General features: G+C 42.8%; 1 protein-coding gene across 3 annotated transcripts in view; it reads left to right on the top strand.

The window, feature by feature from the left end:
• The first annotated feature begins 1717 nt into the window (after nt 1–1717).
• Nucleotides 1718–22602, top strand: part of igsf9ba (immunoglobulin superfamily, member 9Ba) — a 57883-nt gene continuing 36998 nt past the window's right edge. For all 3 annotated transcript variants that reach the window (XM_034603710.1, XM_034603711.1, XM_034603712.1), the window contains exons 1-2: nt 1718–2046; nt 16963–17160. In XM_034603710.1, coding sequence (XP_034459601.1) covers nt 1983–2046; nt 16963–17160 — 262 coding nt within the window. In that variant the 5' untranslated portion in view covers nt 1718–1982. The remainder of the gene's footprint in view (nt 2047–16962; nt 17161–22602) is intronic.

The raw sequence follows: 22602 nt of genomic DNA, 5'->3' as shown, positions 1-22602 counted from the left end.
GCACAGATAGAACCCAGGTTGTGCTCCAGCACCTGCACTTTATGCGAGACATTGTTTTAAATTTCTTGTCTAAATTGATATCTAAACTTCTGGAGTGACTTGCCGGTCAGCGGTACAACTGGTCACTGTAATCATCAAAACATCCAATGAGGGAACATCTTTTGAAAGAACGGCTTTCAACCCTCCAGTCGCAGACAGCCACTTCAGGCAATGATGCGGCACTTCTGGAACTCTTGTGGACTTAACACAATGGACGTGAACCTGAAGTGGCCCGTGTGGTAAATGGTCAATATGGCCAAAAATACCACAAACCAAATTTGGACCACCTTTGGTTGACATGCGGTATGGTCATGGTTTACACGTGGACTAGTTCTGGCAAACATGAGTGGACCAAGTGCCAACATTCCACACAGTAGTGTGCCGGATGACCGTGTGTCAGTGGGCCAAACCTGGGCCAGAACAATGTTTCTATATGGAGTAGGGTTCAGAGATTTGAACCTTTATGCATACGGAGACCCATAATGCTGTGTTTGTGTCCCCCCCATCTGTGTGTAACATGCACAGTCCCTGATGTGATGACTTCATTTGAGTGCACATGAGGGGTGAATGGTTGAGGGACCAGGCTGTGTGCAACTCTTCTCAGACAGAGGGGTGACGTCCTTTCCTAAAAAATGATCTAAACCCACTGAGCTGCTTGGAAAATCGTGATAAAAACGTTGAAATGTGTCATGAGAGTATTACTCAGCAAGATTTTACTGCAGGAATTAAACGCTCTGCATAAGAAAATGGAGAATGTCTTTGATTTTTAAGTCTTTGATTCCAGACAGGAATAGCCTATGACAGGCTCCCAAAAAAAAAAAAAAAGGGAAGGGAGGGGGGGAGACAGACAGACAAAAAAAAAAAAAAATGTGACAAAACCTGCAGGAAGGAAAAAAAAAGGAGATGTACAGAACGTGGCGCTGAGCAGCAGCCGGTGTGAGCGGTGCGTAATTCGGGTGCGATGTGATCTGATGTGCAGCAGCCAGAGGCGCACAGGCGTAATGCATCCTCCGTGGTCATGCATGTAGAAAACAGAGGGAAGGGAGTCTGAGGCAGCCTTATCACTGGTGCCCATGTGTGCGCGGCGTGGCGGAGCTGCATCCGTGCGCTCTCGGCCGTCGAGGGGGGGGCAATAAAACATACACACAGGCGAATGGTTTTGTATCTGTCGCCACACCCATCACATAAAACCAGACACGGGGGTGGGGTGGAAAAGGGGGGGGGGGGGGGGGGGGGGGGGGGGGGGGGGGAGAAGCGTTTTATGTCGGTGACAGCGACATGACAACAGCCGAGGGCTATGGGTGAGCGACAGATGAGTCACTCGCATCCACCAGCTTCGCCCCTCGTTCATAAAGCTGCGGCACAAAGAGGCGCCCGGTGCCAGCGCTGATACGACGAGCGGCGCAAAGGCCCGTGCGGGATGAATGGATGACGGGCGGCGGCGGTGGTGCACGTGGGGCCAGTTTAGGAGAGGTGCTTAAAGACGTGGACGCGGCTTTTCTGTCAATGCGCATGATACTGCGGCTCCACTACTACGGCACGCTCCAACTCACCTTGAGTGTGCGCACGGGGCCGCGCGCCTGTCATTCCGGGTGCGCGGCTGTGCGCAGAGCCAATGCGCAACCCCAGAGCCTCCGTCGGCAGCCAATGGGACGGCGGCGAGGGGGCGGACCTGTGGCTGCGTCCTCACACTCGGTTTCACTATGCGCTCGTAAAAACGGCTCCGTCTACTACAAGCGCGGCGGTGCAGGTGCTCTGTCTCTTCGGGAGAGGATGCGGATGGAAGGACGGGGGAGGGAAGGGATGAAGGGACGCGCCACGAGGAAAGAGAGCAGGATATGAAAAGGGGGATCGTGCCGAGAGACCGCGAGGTGCAAGGTCGAATATGAGAGATTGGTTGAACGGGGCACTTTGCGTGGTAATAGCTGGTCGGCAATAGTACTATGATTTGGTATGTGGCCACTCTGATAGCAAGTGTATTCAGCACCAGAGGAACGGCCGCTCAAGGTGAGTTGAAGTGCAGAATATGTGGTGCCGCACATTGCATATGATCCGATGTCTGCGTGTGCGCCTGCTGCAGCTTTTCCCCTAATCGCACCGTGTTATTTTTTTTTTTGTATTGTATGTCAGGTCACATAGAGTGTGGAGCTATTTCATTGTAACACAGACCTCTCTCGTGTGTCACGCGAAAGTTCATCCCTGGTTTAATCATGTCAGGGAAACAACAATTGTCTTGCAAAGGGCCTGGTGCATGTGCATGATGATATCTGCTGCTGCTGCACATGCCACTGGTAGAAACCCTGGAGTCCACAGTGATTGGCCATGGCAGAGAGAGGCTGATTGATTCTGTCTGTGGGTTCAGGGCCTGTGATTTCTGATTTAAAACATGCAGAGAATAACGTCCCCGCACGCAGCTGAGAGGGGGGAACGTGTGTGCATTGTATCATAGCCAGCAGTCCCACTTGGGCTCTCCAGAGAGGGGTGTGACCGTCTCAGCCCTCAAGATGGAAAAGTAACTAAATAATGCATCACGTGTCAGATAAAATGCACTCCTGGGTTTGATCGAGCCCACTGCTGCATGCATGGGATCCATGTGCCGGATCTCCACGCTGCACATGCATAGGGCCCCAGTGCTGAGTGTGTGATCCTCTGAGCAGCACACAAGCTGCAAGGCTCGTCTGGCGCTGATCTAAGTGCTTCATAAACTAGTCATTCCTGGACCTGCAAACTGCACAATATCCCTTTTGTTCTTGTTTTTCCTCCTGAGCACTCTGCGTTGACCCATGTACTTACTTAACCTTGCTCTTCCACTCATGTCCAGATGAGGGAGACATGTGCCAAGCTGTCGCCTGGTAACTGATCCCTATGACCCCACATACCCAGTCAGAACTGGTCTGCCCACAGGTCTGGCTCCTCCTGTGATGACAGACCCACACTGAAGCGATGAGCACGGTGTGAGAACTTCCCCTGCAAAAAAACATATTTAAGAGAAATGTTAGATTTAGGAGGCGAGGACGTCTCAGCGGTGTCGCTGCTTAAATTCTCCATTTTACGAAGGCATGAGTGTGGCTCAGTAATATCGATTCGTAGGTGTTGTCTGGTATCTGCATCGCTCTGGAGGTGATTTACTTTAGGATGACAGGCTGCACCGGAGAGTCACAGATCACAACGTGTTAAAAATGAGAGCTGGCTTACTTCCTCTATTGCAGTGTCCCAGAATAAAGTGTCTGATCTTTGCCTGGTGCTGCACAGAACCTCTGAAACTCATGTTAACACAAACTGTGACTTGTCATCATCCCTTGTTTCTCGTGATGGAGACCACACAGCAATCTGTCTGCTTTTTTGACAATGTGTGAAGTCATACTTTCGGTGTAGCTTCATTTGTTTCCAGACAGACATATGTAAAGAAGAAAACACAACTTAAGTTTTGTGTAGTTTGACTTTTGGACAATATGTATTAAACAAAGCAGATTTGTGCGTTTTTGCTGAGAATTAGATGAGAAAATTGACACCACTCTTTTGTTTGCCTGTTCAGCTTCACATGTGAGTCCGTGGCCAGGTAGCTTAGCTTAGCACAAAGACTGGAAACAAAGGGAAACAGCTAGCCTGGTTCTGTCCAATTGTACAAACATCTACCTATAGCGTGACATCTTCTGGATTAATCATGTATTTTTGATCAATACAAAAACTGAAATTTATAAAAAATTCCCTTTTTTTTGCATGGGGTGTAACATGTTATGTTATTACACCTGTATTTTCTCACTTTAGTTTTTATACACGTTAAAGTACAACATGTTCATTTGTGAGTTGGGCAGATCCGTCTCTCCTTGCTCTGATTTGTTGTGCTAAGCTAAGCTAACTGGCTCCCTTTTCAAACATCTCAGCTTTTGACCCAAAATGTTGAACTAATTCTGTAAGTAATGAAAACTATATAATCTTCTATGCGCTTACTCTGATATGAAGCTACAAATCCTATACTTTCCCATGGGATACCGTAGGCTGGTGATATGCATATTAACTGAATTAGTATCAGCCCTCTCCAATGAGGGATATAGGCCATACCAAAAAACTGGTGGCCCACTCTTGACCCTATAGTCTATCCAATAGAAAAAAAACCTTGGAAGTAACAGTTCTGAAAATCCAAATTTTGTCAGTTCTGGGAGATACAGGTCAGATTTGCAGGTACCAAGGGACTGGAAACAGATGGTTAAAAACTAATATGCTCCAAAACAAACAAAGGAAAAGTAGGATTATTGCAGCTCAGTGGAGCTCAGATTTGGCTCCTTTCTCATGAGTGGTATTTTGTTATATTTGCACTTTGCTTAGGCACAAACAAAGGACCAATGAGTCTACAGTTAAATTCATTTCTTTAATTTCCGCCAGAACATTTAAAAACAGCTCATGTAAAGTCCTTTGTCTCTGTACATATTTGGATAATACTGACTTAGATGTGAGGCTAGATATATATATTATGAAACTACATAATCAGTTTGTAGATTACTGTAGATTATTTTATTTGTCAGTAAAGATAAAAAAAATCACATGAATAAAATAATATCAAATTGTGGTACTACAGAGAAAGTCGTAAACACGTATTCCACGAGAAATTATGTGATTAGATTTATTTTGAAATGTTCAATTTAGATTTAAATTCACACTGGTCAGAACTTGGTAAACTGGTTTAATTGAAAAGTTAAAAAAACTAAAAAACACTTTCTTGAGGGTTTTAAGACGAACAACTTTGTTACTTAAATGATGATTGGACTTAGTTGTAAAAACGTAAAAAGAAAAGCTTACGTCCAACATACTGCAGGGCCCTTCTTTTTACAACCAGTCAGTGATTTGCACAGGATTTGCTCAGGTATGAACAATCAGTCACAGTAAATGGTGGTCAAAGAAGTTTTCTCGTGCCAAGTGCCCATTGGGGAGGCAGCATATGGTCAGGGAGACGGGAGGTTAGTTCAACAAAGTCAATGGTGACTTGGCAACCAATCAAGGTGAAGCAAGAGGGACGCTGATGGCAATATAGAAGTAATTAAATGTCATTGGCAAGTGTTGAGGAGTGGTATATTTGAAGGACTATTTTCAGCCTGAGTCACTGATGGCAGACTGACTCTCCTCTCCGCTCCTGTGCTGGGACTTGGCATTTTTTAAGCGTTTGTTGAACTGGCTTCTGGCCAGATGATATTCATCTGTAATTCCCCACTCGTGCGATGGCTCCTTGATGCTGCACACGATCCAGAATCTCCCTCGTGAACCGTGAATTGGCACACTTGTTCTTGTTTCGGGTTTCTTCTGAAGGCGCGTTTCTTCCAAGACAGAGACGTATAGGAGCAGACAGGATTTGTGGAGGTGTCAGAACTGTCACTCACATATCTGGGGCCTCCCAGTAGTGCTGAATTGGTGTCTGTAAGCCCTCCCACGGTCTCTGCGGGTCCAGTTTCAGATTGGCTGGGCTGTCTTCAGTTTTTGTCGGGGTGTTGAAACTGTCTGGGACGTTGTTAAACGCTGCGTTTCCATGATTTGACAGCAGTGTTTTAATTTGTCTGACATCCACTGTGCTTCAATGAGTTTTAATGATATGAGTGTTTTTTCTTTACACGTTGAACTGTGTTTTTAGCTTTGCAAAGTCAGTTGAAAATCTGAATTCAAACCTCATAAAACTATAGGAAAAGAATAGAAATGTTAGTTTAAAATTTTGGGGATTTTGTTAGAATTTCTATTTGAATATGTTTGATTTCACTGCAACTTATGTGGAAATTCATGTCAATATGTTTCATCATCTATAAGAATAAAGTTCGTCCTCACCCCTGAGAACTATTGCAGTATAACAGTCAGTTTATTTAAAAGCAAACAGAGCTGCAAATGAATACAGACCAAACAGTACACGACCAATGTTTGTTTTATTTTTGGCTCAATAAGGTTTTGCATTTGATTTGTCGCAGTTTTCTTTCTTGTTTGTGCAGAGATTGGGGTCGTAAATGCCGAGCTCTCTGTGGTGCTCTGTTCATGAACCCCCAATGACCTGAGTAGCTAATCAAAACCGCCGTGAATGTGTTGTATTTTTTTACTTCGGAATATTTTTAATCAAAAATTACGACCCTACTCCTCCAGCACACAAACAGCAACTCGCTGTAGGAGAACACGTTTTGGTTTTGATGGACTTGAGGCTGACACTGGTCTTCACTCACTGTGTGTAGTTTGTATAACAGTAACAGATATGCAGTGCATCAGATGTGCAAAGAAAATCAGTGTTGGATGTGATGCTCTACAAATGCAAATCCTCTCATCCTTCACATTGTTTTGGCTCGGAAAATGACTTATGATTTATCGATTATCATTATATTATCTGATTGTTATATATACACTAATTCATTGATGGACAAGATGTTGCAGCTTCAGCTGACGGAGGGAAAAGTGCAGTGTTGGAAAATGGAAAAACTCAAATAAACCCTGCAAAGTAGGTTACATTTACTTTACTATGTTCCACCCCTGCCGGTCTCATTGGTAAAACGCAGGAAAGATCATCTCAACAGTAATAAATCTTCAAGTCTTTGGTTCACCTGAGCTGAAAGAACCAAGACGTCCTCAGCAGCAGATGCAAACTTCCCTAACTGCATTTGATAAATCTCCATCGGCCAAATTAACCCTGTTTCTTCAAGTGTCAATACAGTGTAGTCACGCCATCATTTTCATTAATAATCTAGATTTCTAGCAGCAGTGTGTCAGTGCTGTTTTTACCTTTCATGTTTTCTTAGCTTTGTCTTTTAAACGTATTTGCTTGACTGATGCTCGACTTCATCTCTCCTACTCATTTTCCTTCGTGTCGTGCTACAGTCATGAGAGTGAAGCTTAGTAAAGAGCTTAGGAGGGAGCGTGTGCTGAAGGGGTGGATGGCAGACTCTCAGCACTGGGCATGAGCCAGCTCTTCCTGGTGATGCCCCCTCCACCCTCCCCCTCCGCTCTCCTCCCTCAGTCCACTCCCAGCAGAGTCTCCTTGCAAACAAACCCTGCAGCATTCTGGGAACGCCAGTTTTTCAGATCATGCAGATCTGGTTGGATGGACTAACTCTCTCAGCCGCTAGATTATCATCTCCTTTGAAACATGTAGTGCTTCTTACAAGTTAAATACACTGTTGTTGTTGTGTTGATCCTATACTTACTGGACGTGTAGTTACATTATCTGTGGAGCAAAGACCTAAAGACCATCTGTCTTATCATGCAGCTGAACGCTATACAAGTATAGACCTGTCTGACCTGTTACCATCGTAAGTTAAATATCTTTGGGGTCTGACCGGGATTTTTAAAGATAGGTCTCAGACTGGGACGAAAGGAGACTGATCTGAAAGATGATATAATGATTTGTTTGTGTGTTTGAATGCTACAATACATTATATAACAATTCAATTTTCTTAAAAACTGACCACTCAGTGTTGTACTGCCTTAAAAGGTGTTAAGGTGGAGGTTGGGATCAATGTTTTATCTGTACAACTGTGTCACTTCTGCACAGGAGCACCTTATGTTACAGGTCCTGTAATTTCCTGCAAAGTTTTCCCCTCATTTCCAAGAAATTATCTGGACTTTAGATGTTAATTACAAGGATATGTCTTGTAAAAAAAATTACACAACCACACGTAATAATTATAAGGGAAATGAGCAATGTGTCAGTGTCTAAAGTTATTAAGTAGGCTAGCTGCTCATTCTTTATTTAATGCATTTAGGAATAACTAAGGTTTTGTTAATTTTCCTTACTGGTAGAACATGTTCATGAGGACTTGGTGGATATTCTCTGCAGGGGAGTGGATTAGTTTGTAAAGTAACATCTTCATCATGGGGATAAAGTCGCAGACCCCTGATTATACAAGTTTGGGATCTGCAGATTAGGATATGGATGCTCTTATCGTTCAGAAGGGGCTAGACTGACCTGATAATATCAAGGCCCTTCATTAGAGAAGGCAGAGTTGATCTTCTTCAATGTCTTTGAATTTATACAATCAAGTACATATTCCAGGGTGGTGGTGGATGAAGGTCTACAGGCTGACAGAGGTTGAACAGTTATTTTAAAAAGGGCTGATGTCGTCATTCATCCAGGAGCAGGACTGGATGCTGTCCCAGAAAACACCTGCCGTCCTGTCAGAGGTGACCTGATGGAGCAGTTTGGTCAATTCTTTGTATTAGGGGCTGTCGGACTGTTCTGTGCTTCCTGTGCAGGCATCTCTTACTCATTCTGCCTCTGTTTTTGAGAGGTTTCTAAAATGCAGATGCTGAATCCTTCACGTCCTAAAACATGCCACATGTTCCACTGTCTGTAGGCCAACACCTGCTTTTCGTTCCAGGCATAAGTTTTCATGCACATTTTGGAATAGTCCTGTTATTCCTGAAAAAGAAGATGTGCAAAATCATCAAACATCTGTTGGTTTGCAGCAGTTGTTTTTTTTAACTTTTTGTATTTTGAAACATTTAAAAGTACTTATGCTGTTGTAACTTATTTTACACATTGATTTTATGTATGTTTACCAGAATATATTTTGTATGTATATTTGACCAGTTTTTGGTCTTGTAAACCAGTGTGGGGTGACCCAGATGTTTGACGTGTCATAGAAAACAAAACAAAACATAACTCTATATGATATTAATTATGAGTTCTTAGATTTTATTACTCTCAATAAAACATATTTTAATTATTGGCTATTTTGCAGTAAATCTTCTCCATTTATCCTTCAGTCAATGAAACTTGGGCAAAGTTTCCATTACCCAAAGTGATATATATTGATTGCTGGTTTTATGAAACCATTACATCAAAACCCAAATATATTTAGTTTGTTATACATGATGAAGAAAGATATTCAAGAAAAAAATGAATTGTTAACTTCACTATCAACATAGATTCTGATTAATATGATTATTTGCTACAGTGATTGTATATTTCTGTAGATGTATCTATATTAACACATGGATGAGAGAGTTTTTGTATTGTATGATAAATTATATATGGTTATATTTGACAATAATCCACATGATTTGAATATGTAACAAAACTAACAAAAGACAATCAGGCAAACAAATATAATGATGCTTCTGAATCTAAACTTTCCCCCCATGTATTAACAATGAGACTCATAAATCATCTGATAGCGTAATTCAGCAGCTACTATACGCTGATCTAATAATTCAAATCAGCACTATTTTCTCCCCAGCTTTACTCCACCTTCAATCAGGAAGACATTTCATGCTGCTGAAAGGATCTTTTCAATCCTAAATCTGCCGTGTTGTTTTTTTTTCTATTCTGAGGAAACTCATATATGCATCTGCCAGAAGAAGTGCGCATCTTCAGAGATAAGTGTTGAATCCACACTGAGCACTCTTATGTTGCTCTGAGCTGCAGCTCGAGTGAGTGAGTGAGTGAGTGAGTGAGTGAGTGAGTGAGTGAGTGAGTGAGTGAGTGTGTGTGTGTGTGTGTGTGTGTGTGTGTGTGTGTGTGTGTGTGTGTGTGTGTGTGTGTGTGTGTGTGTGTGTGTGTGTGTGTGTGTGTGTGTGTGTGTGTGTGTGTGTGTGTGTGTGTGTGTGTGTGTGTGAGTCATAGAAAGAGGAAGTGAGCGTGAGAGAGAGGGAGGCAGCGACTGGGAAATATATGGAAGTGGATATGTTGATTGGAAGATATGTGGAGCCGATGTCGGAGCAGTTCACATGTAACACGGGAGCTCACTCACTGTTACATTATGATTTATTGACCCTGAAAACGCCGATAACCAGTTGTAATTAAACAAACCTCATGGAAGTGCCGATTAGCAGCAATATGCTTCCCTGTAACGACTTTAAAACACCTTATTGTAAGCAATGAAAACTCGTGAAAAGAAATAACGCGATCGTCTGTAAAAATGACTGAAACATGGCGAGACTGAGGAATTTCTGTGACTTCAGTTCCTGCCAGAGATGTCCTGTAATGTGCTCCTCTGGTAGAGCTGTGCCTCGCAAAGCTGCTTCGCCCTCTGAGCCTTCTCTGGCAAACACAGCCTATTTCACACATCTCTCTCGTTTGTGTCTTTCTTCCTCCCTCTCTTTCTCCGTCTCATATTCCCTCCCCCTCTCTTTCTCTCTGTCTCCCTTTCTTTCTCCCTCTCTGTCTCTCTCTTCTTCCCTCTCTCTCTCTCTGTCTCCTTTATTTCCTCTCTCTTACTCCCTCTTTCGCTCTGTCTCTCTCATCCTCTCTGTCTCCTTTTTCCCTCTTTCTCTTTCTCTCTCTCTGTCTGTCTGTCTGTCTGTCTGTCTGTCTGTCTGTCTCTCTCCCTCTCTGTCTCCCTCTCTCTGTCTCGCTCTGTCTCCCTCTCTCTGTCTCGCTCTGTCTCCCTCTCTCTGTCTCGCTCTTCCTCCCTCTCTCTCGCTCGGTCTCTCGCTCGGTCTCTCTCTGGGTCTCACTCTCTCTCTCTCTCTCTCTCTCTCTCTCTCTCTCTCTGTCTCTCTCTCTGTCTCTCTCTCTGTGTCTCGGTCTTCCTCCCTCTGTCTCTCTGTCTGTCTCGCTCTGTCTCGCTCTCTGTCTCTCTCTTCCTCCCTCCCTTCCTCTCTCTCTCCCTATCTCTCTCCCTCTCTGCCTCTCTGTCCTTGCTGTGTGCTCGACCAGGTGTCAGCACATCCCTGACTGAACATTGCTCGTCTGATCGGGGACCTCTGCCTTTAAATGGAGCTAAATAATGAAGAGAGCCGATCTGTCCTGGATTGTCCCCGTGCAAAAGTAAAAGCAGCTGAGGTCGTTGTCTGTGGAGCGACATGCTGGTCAGCATCTTTAGACAGAAAGCATATACCCTCTGGTCTGCAGACTGTTGTGTAAAATGTGAGCTGAACGATTTGCTTTACACTTGGACTAAACTAGTTATGAATGCAATGCTGCAGAGTAGTTGTGTGTAGTGATCGCTTATCACATTGGAGCTGTGTGTGGATGTATTTTTAATTTCTTCTCTGCAGATGTCAAAATTACCAACAAAGATCAGACTATCTGCCAATCTCATAAGAAGCAGCTTCTACCTTGGCTGCCACGTTGGGTTTCCCATTAGATTGAGATGAAGTGAAACCTGAACTTTTGGATTCTGTTCCAGAAGCAAGAAAACCTGAGTGTAAATCCCACTGACATTTGTGTCTACGATAATAACTAAAAACTCAGCCCTGGAAACAGAGCTTTTCTCAAGTATGTTGTGCGACTTGTTTTTTGTTTCCACGTATGGACATTAGTTCTCTGAAAAACTATCTAATATTCTTATATATAATATAATATAATAAGATAAATATGCAGAATAATTTAAAACAAATAAGTATAACATCTACGTGTGTAATCGTGGTACTTACATATGTAAGTATTGTGGTTGCTCCAGTGGTAGAATTCTGAATATACTGGGATGAATAACCAGGTGAATGTCATTATCTGAATATAATGTAAACTTAGGGAAACAAGTGTGAACGTCAATATTCTGGCTGCCTGAATTTCGCTATAGGTGAAGCCCTTCATGCATCAGTAATTTATTTTTTAAGAGAAATACAGTTTCTATGCCATGTACTGTTTTTGTAATCTGTTGTACTTTAGCTGCAGTACACTTGAATTATACAGACCCAGATTAACACGGACACACACACACACGCACACACACACTCACGCACTCACACACACTCAGACCATTCTCTTATGTGACCTTCAGCGCACACAGGCTGGCATTCAATTACTGCCCTGTCAGTGGCCCATCCAGCCCAGTGGCTGCACGTCCTTGAGACTCTCTCTCCAGCCTCCGTCCAGTCTATATTCCATTACATCCTCCACATCGGGAACTCTGTCCAGCGTAAAGTGGCGCTCATATCCGCACACGCAGCTCTTCATGCATCCTTTGCAGAATCTCCCGCTGCAGTTAGCAGTGGTTGTCGTTTCTAGTGCGCTGAATCACACTTGAACGGGAGGTAAATATTGGATTTTTTGTTTTACTGGGTGAAATATTGCGCTGGTGTCAAAAGAATAGAATTAAGCACCCTGGACCAGACAATCCAAGCAGCGCTCATCTAAAACAGTCCCTCGTTGAACTCCCTCAGTTTTCATATTTTTCCCTCAATATTGTTCAATGTGTTATTGGACCTCATTAGTGTCAAGACATGTCTCCAGCTCTGCTCTGCCTGATTATTGCCCAAAATTGCCTCCAGAGTCTATTTACTGTACAAATCTGATCATTTCTCATAGTACAATGTTGCAAAAGAGCCATTTTCATCCACTGCCTCTTGAAAAAAACACTGCGAGTTGAAATCTCCTCCAGATTTAACCTCACATGCCCCCGTGGTTCTGCTGCAGTGATTCATGTGCCGGTCTGGACAGCTGCTGATTGACCTCGAGCAGATGTCTCGCTCTGGTTTATGATGTTTGTTACATAACATTGTGTGTATCGGTTAACGTTCTTCTAAGGCTGCTTCATTCAGTTCTGGATATTTTCCTTCATATTTGTGATTTGCTTAGATTTTTTTAATCAATCTCATAAAAACTGTAAAACACCTCTGTGATTAAATAAAAACTATAAATATAGATTACTGCAGTTATCAAGTAAGTGAGCCATTACAAAATCAAAACTCTCACGTGAGCTGCAAAGTTAGTGAAGTAATTGATTAGTCAATTGACAGAAAAATAATTGGTAAACACTTTGACAATCGATAAATCGATCAAAGTCATTTTTCAGGCATAAACACCAAACATGTTTCACAGATCCAGAATGTGCTTCTTCCAGAACTAGTTAGGAGCTTTAACAAGTTAAATTTAAATCATAATGCACAAGATGCAAAAATGTCACCTTTGTGTCCAAATAAATTCTATATTGTGGCATCTTGTGCACGACTTTGTGTTATTCCAAGCTGTAATAAGCTCATTACTGCAAAGTGCCAACAATGAGCCCATTAGTAACAAAAAAGGTGAGATTAATGCTTTATAGGAACTGATTTCAAACCACGGAAATAGTTCTAGAATTAAAAATAACCTGTTAGTTTTTACACATGTGAATAAGATGGTCCTGAACTGTTTGTTAGAGTGAAACATCTGCTAGTTTTACCTCTTTTTCCCAAAAATATTTTTAAAAGAGACAATATGGGGAATTGGGTCAAAACAGTTTAAAGTAGTGATAATAAATTAAACATCTTGGATTTTGTCAGTTGGAAAAACAAGATATCTGACAGCTTCAGGTAACTAACAACAATTTGTCACACTTTTCTGGCATTTTAGAGATCAAATTGAAAATCAATGAAAATAATCACTAGTTCCAGTCCTGTTCTTCTCTCTGACTAACCTGCGGTGACACTGCCTGTTTAACCTTTGCTCAACAATGAGGAATTATTGCTTTCGTGCATGTCCAACCTGCCGTATTGTGATTTATCGGACAAGTGACTGAATTGTTACGCTTCAGAAATTCATGATCATAACAGTAAACCATTCTGTGAGCCGGATGCATAAAACATATTGGTCTCCTGGATTTATTAGCTGCCTGGTTTATCCAGATCTTACTCAACAGATTTCTGCCTCTGTGATTTTTGTACAGTTTCACCCTTCACTCTTTAACTTAAATTCCCCCTAACTTAAACTGTATTGATCCCTTTACATTTACAAAACTGATTAATTGGAAGATCTGCTCGGGCGACTCTATCACATATGTGTCTTGTCGAGAACATAAATATTTTGCCTGAAAGCCCTCGTAAAACTGCACATTTCCATTAAGGAAATTAAAAAGTTCAAAGCGGCGTCCGAGATTGTGCTGATTGTCTCTTCGTGAGGATCTCATAAAGAAATTGGAGAATTATTAGCCCTCCCATTTATTATCTTCAGTCTTTAAAGAGTCTCTAAAAAGTCTCTTCTCTATCTCAGACGTGCTTCCTTCGCCACCAGGATCCAAGAATAATGCCAGTGAGAAACCTGAGCCGCTAAATGTCTGCAACCTGAACTGTCTGCAGAGAAAACAATAGATTTCAGCCGCCGTCACTGTTGTGCCACAGGGTTTGAGCCTGTGTTTCATGTCAAGTGACTCTACTTACTCAAACCAAACAATGTGTCCAGTGTGTTTCATTATGGATGGGAGCCTGCGCGGCCTTTTCTTCTGAAATCCACAAGAGCTGGACCCCGTACAGTAAATGTTAAGTCAAACAACATTCCCAGTATCTGCTGTAATTTGTCATCCAAAGCCCCCAGTCTTGAAAATCTGCAACTGTGGGACCCAGACTCATTTTCTTTCCAGTTCATATGGAGGTGTGAGATGTATGTTTGAGCTCTGTTTCTATTGCTTGGTCTCACTGTTGGACTTGCATACTTGCATCATGTTTTTGTATTGGGCCGTGCGTAAGGCCTCCTCCACCAAAGCCCGTCAACATGGTCTGTCTGCAGCAAATAGGTTTTTGATGGGATAAAAATGTTTTTCCAAAATGTCCAGTAAATATTTCACTAAAAGTCTTGCTGTAACCTCGGCTGCCCAAATAGTTCATCAGTTTTTGAACTGCATTTTAGCATTTGACAGAGGCTTTGAAATGATCAGATTTAAAGCTGTAATGTTCAACTCTCCTCAGGTTTAGAAGTAGGAGAAGTTTGACATCTCAGGAAATGCGCATTTTTGCTAATTTTGCCAAGAATTAGATGAGACGATTGATGATCTCACGTCTGAACAGTAAAAAGAAGTAACACCCAGCAGACAGTTAGCCTAGCTAAGCATAAAGGCTGGAAACATTGCGAAACAGCCAGCCTGGTTTTGTCTAAAGGTTAAAAAACAAATCTGCATCTCAAGTCATTAAAGTAAATACAAAGTAGACAATCGAGGTAGAACGCTCAATTAAAAGGCTTTAGAGGTGCTGGTGGGCTCTAGCTTCAAAGACAAAGATAATAATCATGTTTTCCGAAATGTGTAACTTTTCCTCTAAGACGTCACAATATGCCACAGCACCCAGTTCCAGTTTGTAATTAAGCGATCACATTTTTTGGAGTTATTTTCTAAATAGAATGTCTAAAATAATGTTGGCGTCAACACAATCAGCGTATGGCTTGAGAGGGGTTATTGTAATCGTTGTTAAAGGTGTTATAAATGAGGCTGCAATGGAGTGTGCTCAGGTGTGAATTTCAGGCTTTTGGCAAGCCTGAAAGGATTAGTTTAGCAGATTTCTGAATTTGTTGTGCTTATAACTGCATGGGATAGGTTTTCTGCAGAGGCGCATTAAAAGGTCATGGTTTGTTCAGTTTGCGGGGCAGCGTCATGCCCGCAGAAGCTCGAAGCAACAATCAACTCCCCGCTCGTTTAGTCTGAGAAATCTTCATGCGTCCTGACAGGCTGCGCTGTGTCACACACCCCCCAGCTTCATTCTAATGAAAAATGCTGCTTTATTACCGGTATGATTTAGATGTTCCAAGTTAGTGCTTGTAGTGTAGTTTTTTTCTTTGATGTACTGTCTCTGTGGCTTGTAGCTGTCAATTTGCCTCCGATGAGCTTTTACACTTGTAACGTTCACTGTGGGTCGGTTGGAAGTTGATTCTCTTTTGCGTTTGTGTTCAGATTCGTGCAGCTTCTCGTGTTCTGCTGCTGGTCTTTACTGACGAGCTACAGCGGCTGTTCAATGCTCATGTGGGGTTCACCGAGTCGTGCACGTGCTTCACTCGGTCTGTGTGGCTCATTAGAGCTCACAGTAGCATAGCATAGCTGCTTTTACCTTCTTACTACTGAGGAGCCACAAGCAGATTCCAGGGCTGAGGCTTGTAACTGGCGAACCACATGTCCACTTTACAAAGTGTAATTTCATTAAATCTGCCCTGTTTCAGTCCAGAATCTGTGCTGGTTAAAATGGGTAAAGTGGATTAACTGTGTCACAGGATAATGCAGATTAAACTGGTGAACACAATCCCTCAGTGATTGTGCATATGGCGGGTGGAGTGGAAGCTTTATTTTTCAGACAGAAGAACTGGGTGAAAATATTTTGGTCTTAATTTCAGTGGATACAGTTGAAAAGGCACAGGGCTCGCAGTCATGAAATTTCCATTTCACACAACAGTGATGGTGGCGGAACGCGAAGCAGAGAAACGCTGCTACCGACGGTCACACCGACGCCGTTTGAGGCCGTAATTCCTCCAACTCCCAGCGTGTGTGTTCTTCCTGTAAAAATGTGCCCTGATAATGCAAATGATACTGCTAATGAAAGCGTTACGTTATTCAGCTGGTGTTCCTCTGGAGTGAAACGTCAGCATGTCTCTTGATCCCTGAAGCGATTTTCCCTCTGGGCGGAGGCGGGCAGTCATGCTTGCTCTGACGGTGGAGATACAGTCGGTTCAATGAAAGCGGGGGTGGCAGCTGGAGAAAATCCATTCCCAGAGTGAGAGTTCTGCTGAGGCAGGTATGCCGACCTTTCAGTCATCTGATAGGTCAACGCTCGGCAGCGCGCCTGGACATTCGTGGCTAAACGCCAGTTCTGGTGGTGCTCATAGTAAAGCTCATCTGAGCAGCAGCCAGCGATGATCAATGGAACCCTTTGGCAGCTCATTTATTGTACAGTATGGCACAGCCACAAAACACTCACCAACAGATGCAGGTGACAGATGATGATGGAGCCACGAGGAAAGCTGATGAAAGCGAGAGCGTTTTACTCGTGTGTGCGGTGACCATGCAGTCTGGACAAATATCCTGTTGTGGGCCATGAGCGCTCAATGCATCTCAAGCAAAATGTACTTTTAATTCCATTGGGCGGCACTTTAATTGTCTCCCAACTATTGTTTGTGAGTTAGTCTTGGATGTCTCGAATACAATTAGATTCTTCTGCTTTGTCTGCAGGATTTGTGTGCAGAAGAATTTCCCTTCACCTTGTTGTCGTACATGTCAGACTCCAGCCCCCTCGGAGGTGAACATTAACATTCCTCGGTTGTACTGAGAGCTGTGTTCCTTCTCGTCCCAGGTGCCCACGCAGTGAGAGAGGAGCCCCGGTTTGTGACGGCTCGCGCTGGAGAGAGCGTGATCCTGGGGTGCGACGTGTCCCCTCCCCTGGACGGCCAGCAACCGCCCTATGTGGTGGAGTGGTTCAAGTTCGGAGTGCCTATTCCCTTCTTCATCAACTTCCGCTTCTACCCTCCTCATGTGGATCCAGAGTATACTGGTAAGATAAGTGTGGCTAAACAAGCTCTGAGAGAATACAGACACGCTGTGAAAAGCTGATTTTATCTGACACATTTTAAGATGAATCATGACCAAGATCTTTTTATTTGGCAAGTACAGTAAATCCACAGGACCCACAGGAGTTGACAACAGACCTTGACAGTACATAATGATAAACAGAGGCTATATAGGACAGAAAGGAGGACTAAAACATATAAAATCCACGTACTGTGTAACTTACTATAGAATTAACTATACACAAATGTGAAAGATTGTAACTTTCATATTAAATCATGTTTAAATCTGCAATTTATAACTTTCACTGGTTTACAGTCAGGAGAATGAGATTTTAGAGGTGTTGTGATTTGCTTTGATTGTATTCAACTATGGATTAATAGTGAATGGGGACATTTCAAATTAGTGCTTGTTTTCTTTTTTCTTTTGCCTCCTATGAGCTTTTACACTTAAACAAATTTAAATTCTGCAGTTCCCACCAGCTCCGAAGAGCTTTACAGCATCTCTCAGTTCATTGTTTTAGTTCTTTTGGCTGCATCAGCACCGTTTTGGTTCAGGGTCACTGCTCTCATAGTGCAGTTTTTCAATTCAATTTTATTTGTATAGTGCCAAATCATAACTTACATTATCTCAGAGCACTTAACATGGCAAGGTCAAGACCATATATAATTATAGAGAAACCCAACAGTTCCCACAATGAGCAAGTGCTCAGTGTATGGCCACAGCATGCAACTGTCTCTTCTATAAGCTGACTGTTCAGAAACCAACAGCAAAGAAGCAAAGTTTGAGTCTAGCTGGTGAACATAGTGGAGCATTAACCATTAAAGAGCCATTATTTCCCCTCAGGAGACCAGAAACTGAGAGATTCACCAGGTGGCCAGAAACAAGACTCCAAACCAAGGCTAATGTTGCTCTGTATCTGCAAGCTGCACAGATTATCCAGTTACTAATTCAACTTGCCAACAATATCACTGCACCAACTTAAAACAGTTACACTCAGTTGCCAGTTTATGACGTACATCTAATCCAACAGTTGGGTTATTATGTTCAGGTTTTGTTTAAACTCTCTTTTAGGAGGTGTTGTTTCAACTGTATGGTCTATTTTGACGATGCAGTTTGTAGTGCAGGCGAATTGTGTTACATTATACTGACGTGTGTGTTTCTATTGTTGCATCCAGGGCAGACTACAGAACAGAAATATGTCTCTGGCAACTGAGTGTATGTCAGGGTTGTGTTTACAGTGTTTCGACGATCAACTTTTTCCATTAAAATCCAATAATCTGTTGGCTACAGCTTCATAAAAGCAAATCTGTCCATGATTTATTTCCATTCTATATGTACTGCACCTAACGTTTTCTTTTAACAATACTGTATTGACTCTGTAATATATGTACTCTGAGCTGCATCATCCCTGGACTGTGCAGTAAAGCACGTATGTACAATGCAGTCGTAAATTCGCTGAGACACACTTGCTTCCCTCTATGCACTCAGACGCAGCAGATGTCACTGCACGGCCCCCGATCGCCATGTTAGAGCAGAACAAAGTGCAGCTCAATAACCAGCCACGCTCTGCAAAGACGGCCAAGTCTTTCTCTTAGTACTTACAGTAAAGACCTCTGTGTACTGCACCATGCTTTGTATTTAAAGCACAAACAGCTGAAGTACCATTCGGAGGGAAGACACATTCGGGATGGTGCTGAAACTGCAGGCCAGTTTTTTCAATGAAATCTGCAGCATTTCTAACTCTGCTAGCATCTCTGCTAATGCAGTCTGGTAGATCAGTGATATTTGTACTGCGATAATATGACAACTTCAGTAACACAAAACTATTTGACTTGTAGTTTAAAGAGTAGAACAAATGCAGTTTACTCCCCCTCCCACTGCAAGTAGAGTAGTTTGCATTGCTGATTTCTTTCATGTTCAATGTCACGAATGCTCTGGAAACTGTGAAGCCCTCTCACCTCACTGACTCGCCGTGTTGCATCTTGCCCGATACGAATAAAACTAAAAATCTATGGCATGTTGTTCCCAAGATGTAAGAACAATAAGTACAATAATCACTTTCTTGTCTATTTATGCTCTAACACCCAGGAGTTCAATGCGTGTCATAACGTCACGCTGAAAAAGGTGCAGTGTCTAGACTGCCAAAAAAAGAAGATATAAGCACATTTACCTAGGTGTGAATTTTCCATCAGTGCCAATTTAAAACCTGTGTCTACTGCTGAGTCATGTTAACTGGAAGTGATTCTTTCGAAATTGCAGACAAAAGCAAAATGGTGTTCAGTATTTTAACTGTTGAAAAAAAGGAGCTATAGAGTGTTTTAAATGACAGAGGCCATTTCTGAGAAAAATGCATTCGATGTGCACTTTGACTCTTTACTTTGGACCATAACCCACCCACTGAGGAGGCGTGGTTTATGACCTGACTGCAGCCAGCCATTAGGGGGCGATCAAGACATTTTGGCATCACTTTTGGGAGCCGTCATGTTGTACATTTTGGTAAACGGCTTATATTTTTCGATGAGAAGATCGATAGCAGCATTAAATGTTCCTAATAACAATAATGATGCGTTTTTCACCACATTCGCCACCGCATCACACAAGCTTCCAGTCTCTGTCTCCTGACCCAGACAGTGTGTCTGCGTCTGCCTTCGCTCACACTCCTTACAGCAGGAAATTGGTTCTTCTGATGTTGCCTCAGTGTCTGTGACAAGATGGCGAGCTGTTGGAAACGAGGTCAGAATTATCCCGTTCTGTTCGCACCTCTTTACCAAGCACAAAACCCCCGCCTGACCCGGCAATACACTGTGAGATAAAGGCAAAGCACGGCTTGTCTAAAAAGCTGGAGCATTCATCTTCCTAGTGGCAGCGTCATGTGGACATGACAGATTTCGCTGTATTTAAAAATAGGGATCGAGTGTGAATAATATTGAATTTGCTGAAATTCCTCCCCTGTGGGCTGTTTCCTCACAAGGTCATCGCTGCAGAGGAGCCTGATGGCAGTGACTCACTGTCTGGGGAACCCTCCTTTTTGGTTTTGAAGTGGCCACTGTAGATTCTGGAGCTGCTGGAGCGTTTCATTGTTTACTTTAACCTCCTGACTAACAGCAGGGAACAGGCGACCGGCACTTTTCAAACAGCATCGCACTCCTCTGTGCTCACTGGGGCGCGAGCAGTGGGCCGCTGCCGTTGGCCGTCAGGTCCACCGTTGAGGAATTACCAGTGAACAGATGCACCACAAATATGGTCAGTCTCATTACAGAAATTAAAGTGTGTTCCCGGGGATTGCATGTGCATGGTGACAGTGTGATAATGACACCGGACTGTGGCTTATGAAATGCTCTTTTAGGAGCTTAATAGATCCATAATATGTCATTTTGGCTGTTCCCATGAACTGTTATCACTCAATATGAAAACAGTTAGAGGATAAAGTAATTGTGCTGTTATACAATCACAGTGACTCCCACAGTAAAAGCAGATTTACCATGAATACTGTATTTATATTTAGGTGCATATTAAATCCATCTACTTACAGCGTTAGTTTGATTGAGTCAATGACCATTGTTTGGTTTACAGTCCCACTAATTGTTAAGAAGGCTACAGTTTAATATAAAACCCAAATGTAAGAGGAAACATCTTCTATTTATTACAGTCGTGTATTTCCCAGTCTAATTCACTGCTAAATGAGAAATGGTGCACGCCGTCTCTCCTCTCAGACTAAAATCTATCCGGGATAGTTTTGCCAGTTTATCCTGCAGCTATATGGAAATTACAACATTTAAAAACATCTATTTTGGTGCCCACTCAGGCAAAAGCGCGCTCAATAATTCAGACGTGCAGTTTGTGAAATTTTAGTGTCAGATTCTCCCGCTTTGGGACATGCTGTTGGAAATCATAGCGTACACAGCGAGTATTTTTATCCTGATCTGAGACACTTTCGCTACTTGCACTCAGGAGGATGTCGGGTATTGTTGTAAAATGCCAGGTTTTTACACCCTCTGCGCTGGCGAGAGCTGCAGCCCAGGGCTTTGTGTTCTCAGGTCGTCCTTCCATTCGCTTCTCTGTCCCACTCTTGTGAACGTGATATCTCAAGAATGTCATGAAGGGATTTCTTCAGATTTTGTACAAAGGTTCACTCGGACTCAGTGTTAAGATTTTGATGGTCAAAGGTCAAAGGTTAATGTTGTTGGGATTTCACAACACAATGTATGCCTCTTGAAGATTATTTTTCTCAAGGTTGCTTTTGAAGAATTACCTCAAATTTGGCACAAACGTTCAGTTGGACTTTATTTAGCCGTCCATTATGTATTTACCTTTTCTATGAGGGTTGCGAGGGGAGCCAATCACAGCTGACATTGAACTGGAGAGGCGGGGTACACCCTGGATAGGTCGCCAGCATATCGCAGGGCCAACATGAAGCAACCATTCAAACTCCCTCAAAGAAACCAAACAAACAAAAAGACAATCATACTATTTCATGTAAACAGTCTTGCTTGGCTATGCCTCATATTTTATATATTTGAAAATTGCAATGTAAAGTAATGGGGCGAAAAGACGATTCACAAGTGACTGAAATCTAAATTTAATGCTCACTATAGAGTAAAGTAAATTATTAGGGAATAGTTGGCAAATAGCCTGTGACCATGTTTCTGTTATTTAACCTGTAAATGATTTTTTCTGTAAAGACAAGGTAAAAATGTCTTGTCCCACAGGATGAAAAAGTGTAGAAATTTTTTAACTGCTATTAATTTTAATTAGCTTGTTCATTAGTGTTCATGTAATATTGACAGTGGTGCTACTCTTGAATATTTTTTTCCTCTTCTAATCGTAGCTCTTTGGCATTTAAAGTTGCAGCAGCGCACCGTGTCTGCCAACTCTGCTGTCACTTTGGCTCTTTAGTTTTTCCTTTGCGAAGCTTTCCCGTCCTGACAAAGCCCGTGATGTCATCTGAACAAGGTGTTAGCTCGTCTGTTTTCACACTTGACAGAACCCTGTACTGTGTAAGTGGTGTATGCCCGGGGGAGCGGTCCTGACGTGGATACAGTGCCGTTAACTCCGTTTACAGCTGCACCTTCTCGCTTCTTGACAAATGGGAGGCTGATCCCTACCCTTCACGCCGCCACCCACCCCACTCAGCACTTCAATGCCCAGGCAAGAATAGACCTGACTTTTTACAGACAAGCTACCTTTTTGCTGCAAGACTGCAGTCCCCACTCCCCTCGCGCTTCCTCTCTGCTGCATTGATTTTCTGCTAACAAAAAAACATCAGTGTTCTTACCCCAACTATGGCAGCACTCCCAGGGTTGGGGTATCTATCCCTCGCATTTATATACAGTGCTGCTGGAGCAACTCAGCCCGCCCTCAGCATCAATATATTTGCCTGACACTCAGTCTGAAGTAACAGGAAGCAGCGCTTACAGTACATCTA

This window comes from Hippoglossus hippoglossus, chromosome 13 (assembly GCF_009819705.1).
Source record: "Hippoglossus hippoglossus isolate fHipHip1 chromosome 13, fHipHip1.pri, whole genome shotgun sequence".
In the NCBI taxonomy this organism is placed as follows: domain Eukaryota; kingdom Metazoa; phylum Chordata; class Actinopteri; order Pleuronectiformes; family Pleuronectidae; genus Hippoglossus; species Hippoglossus hippoglossus.
Note: the sequence above shows the minus strand (reverse complement) of the source record. Positions and strands in the feature narration are given on the sequence as shown.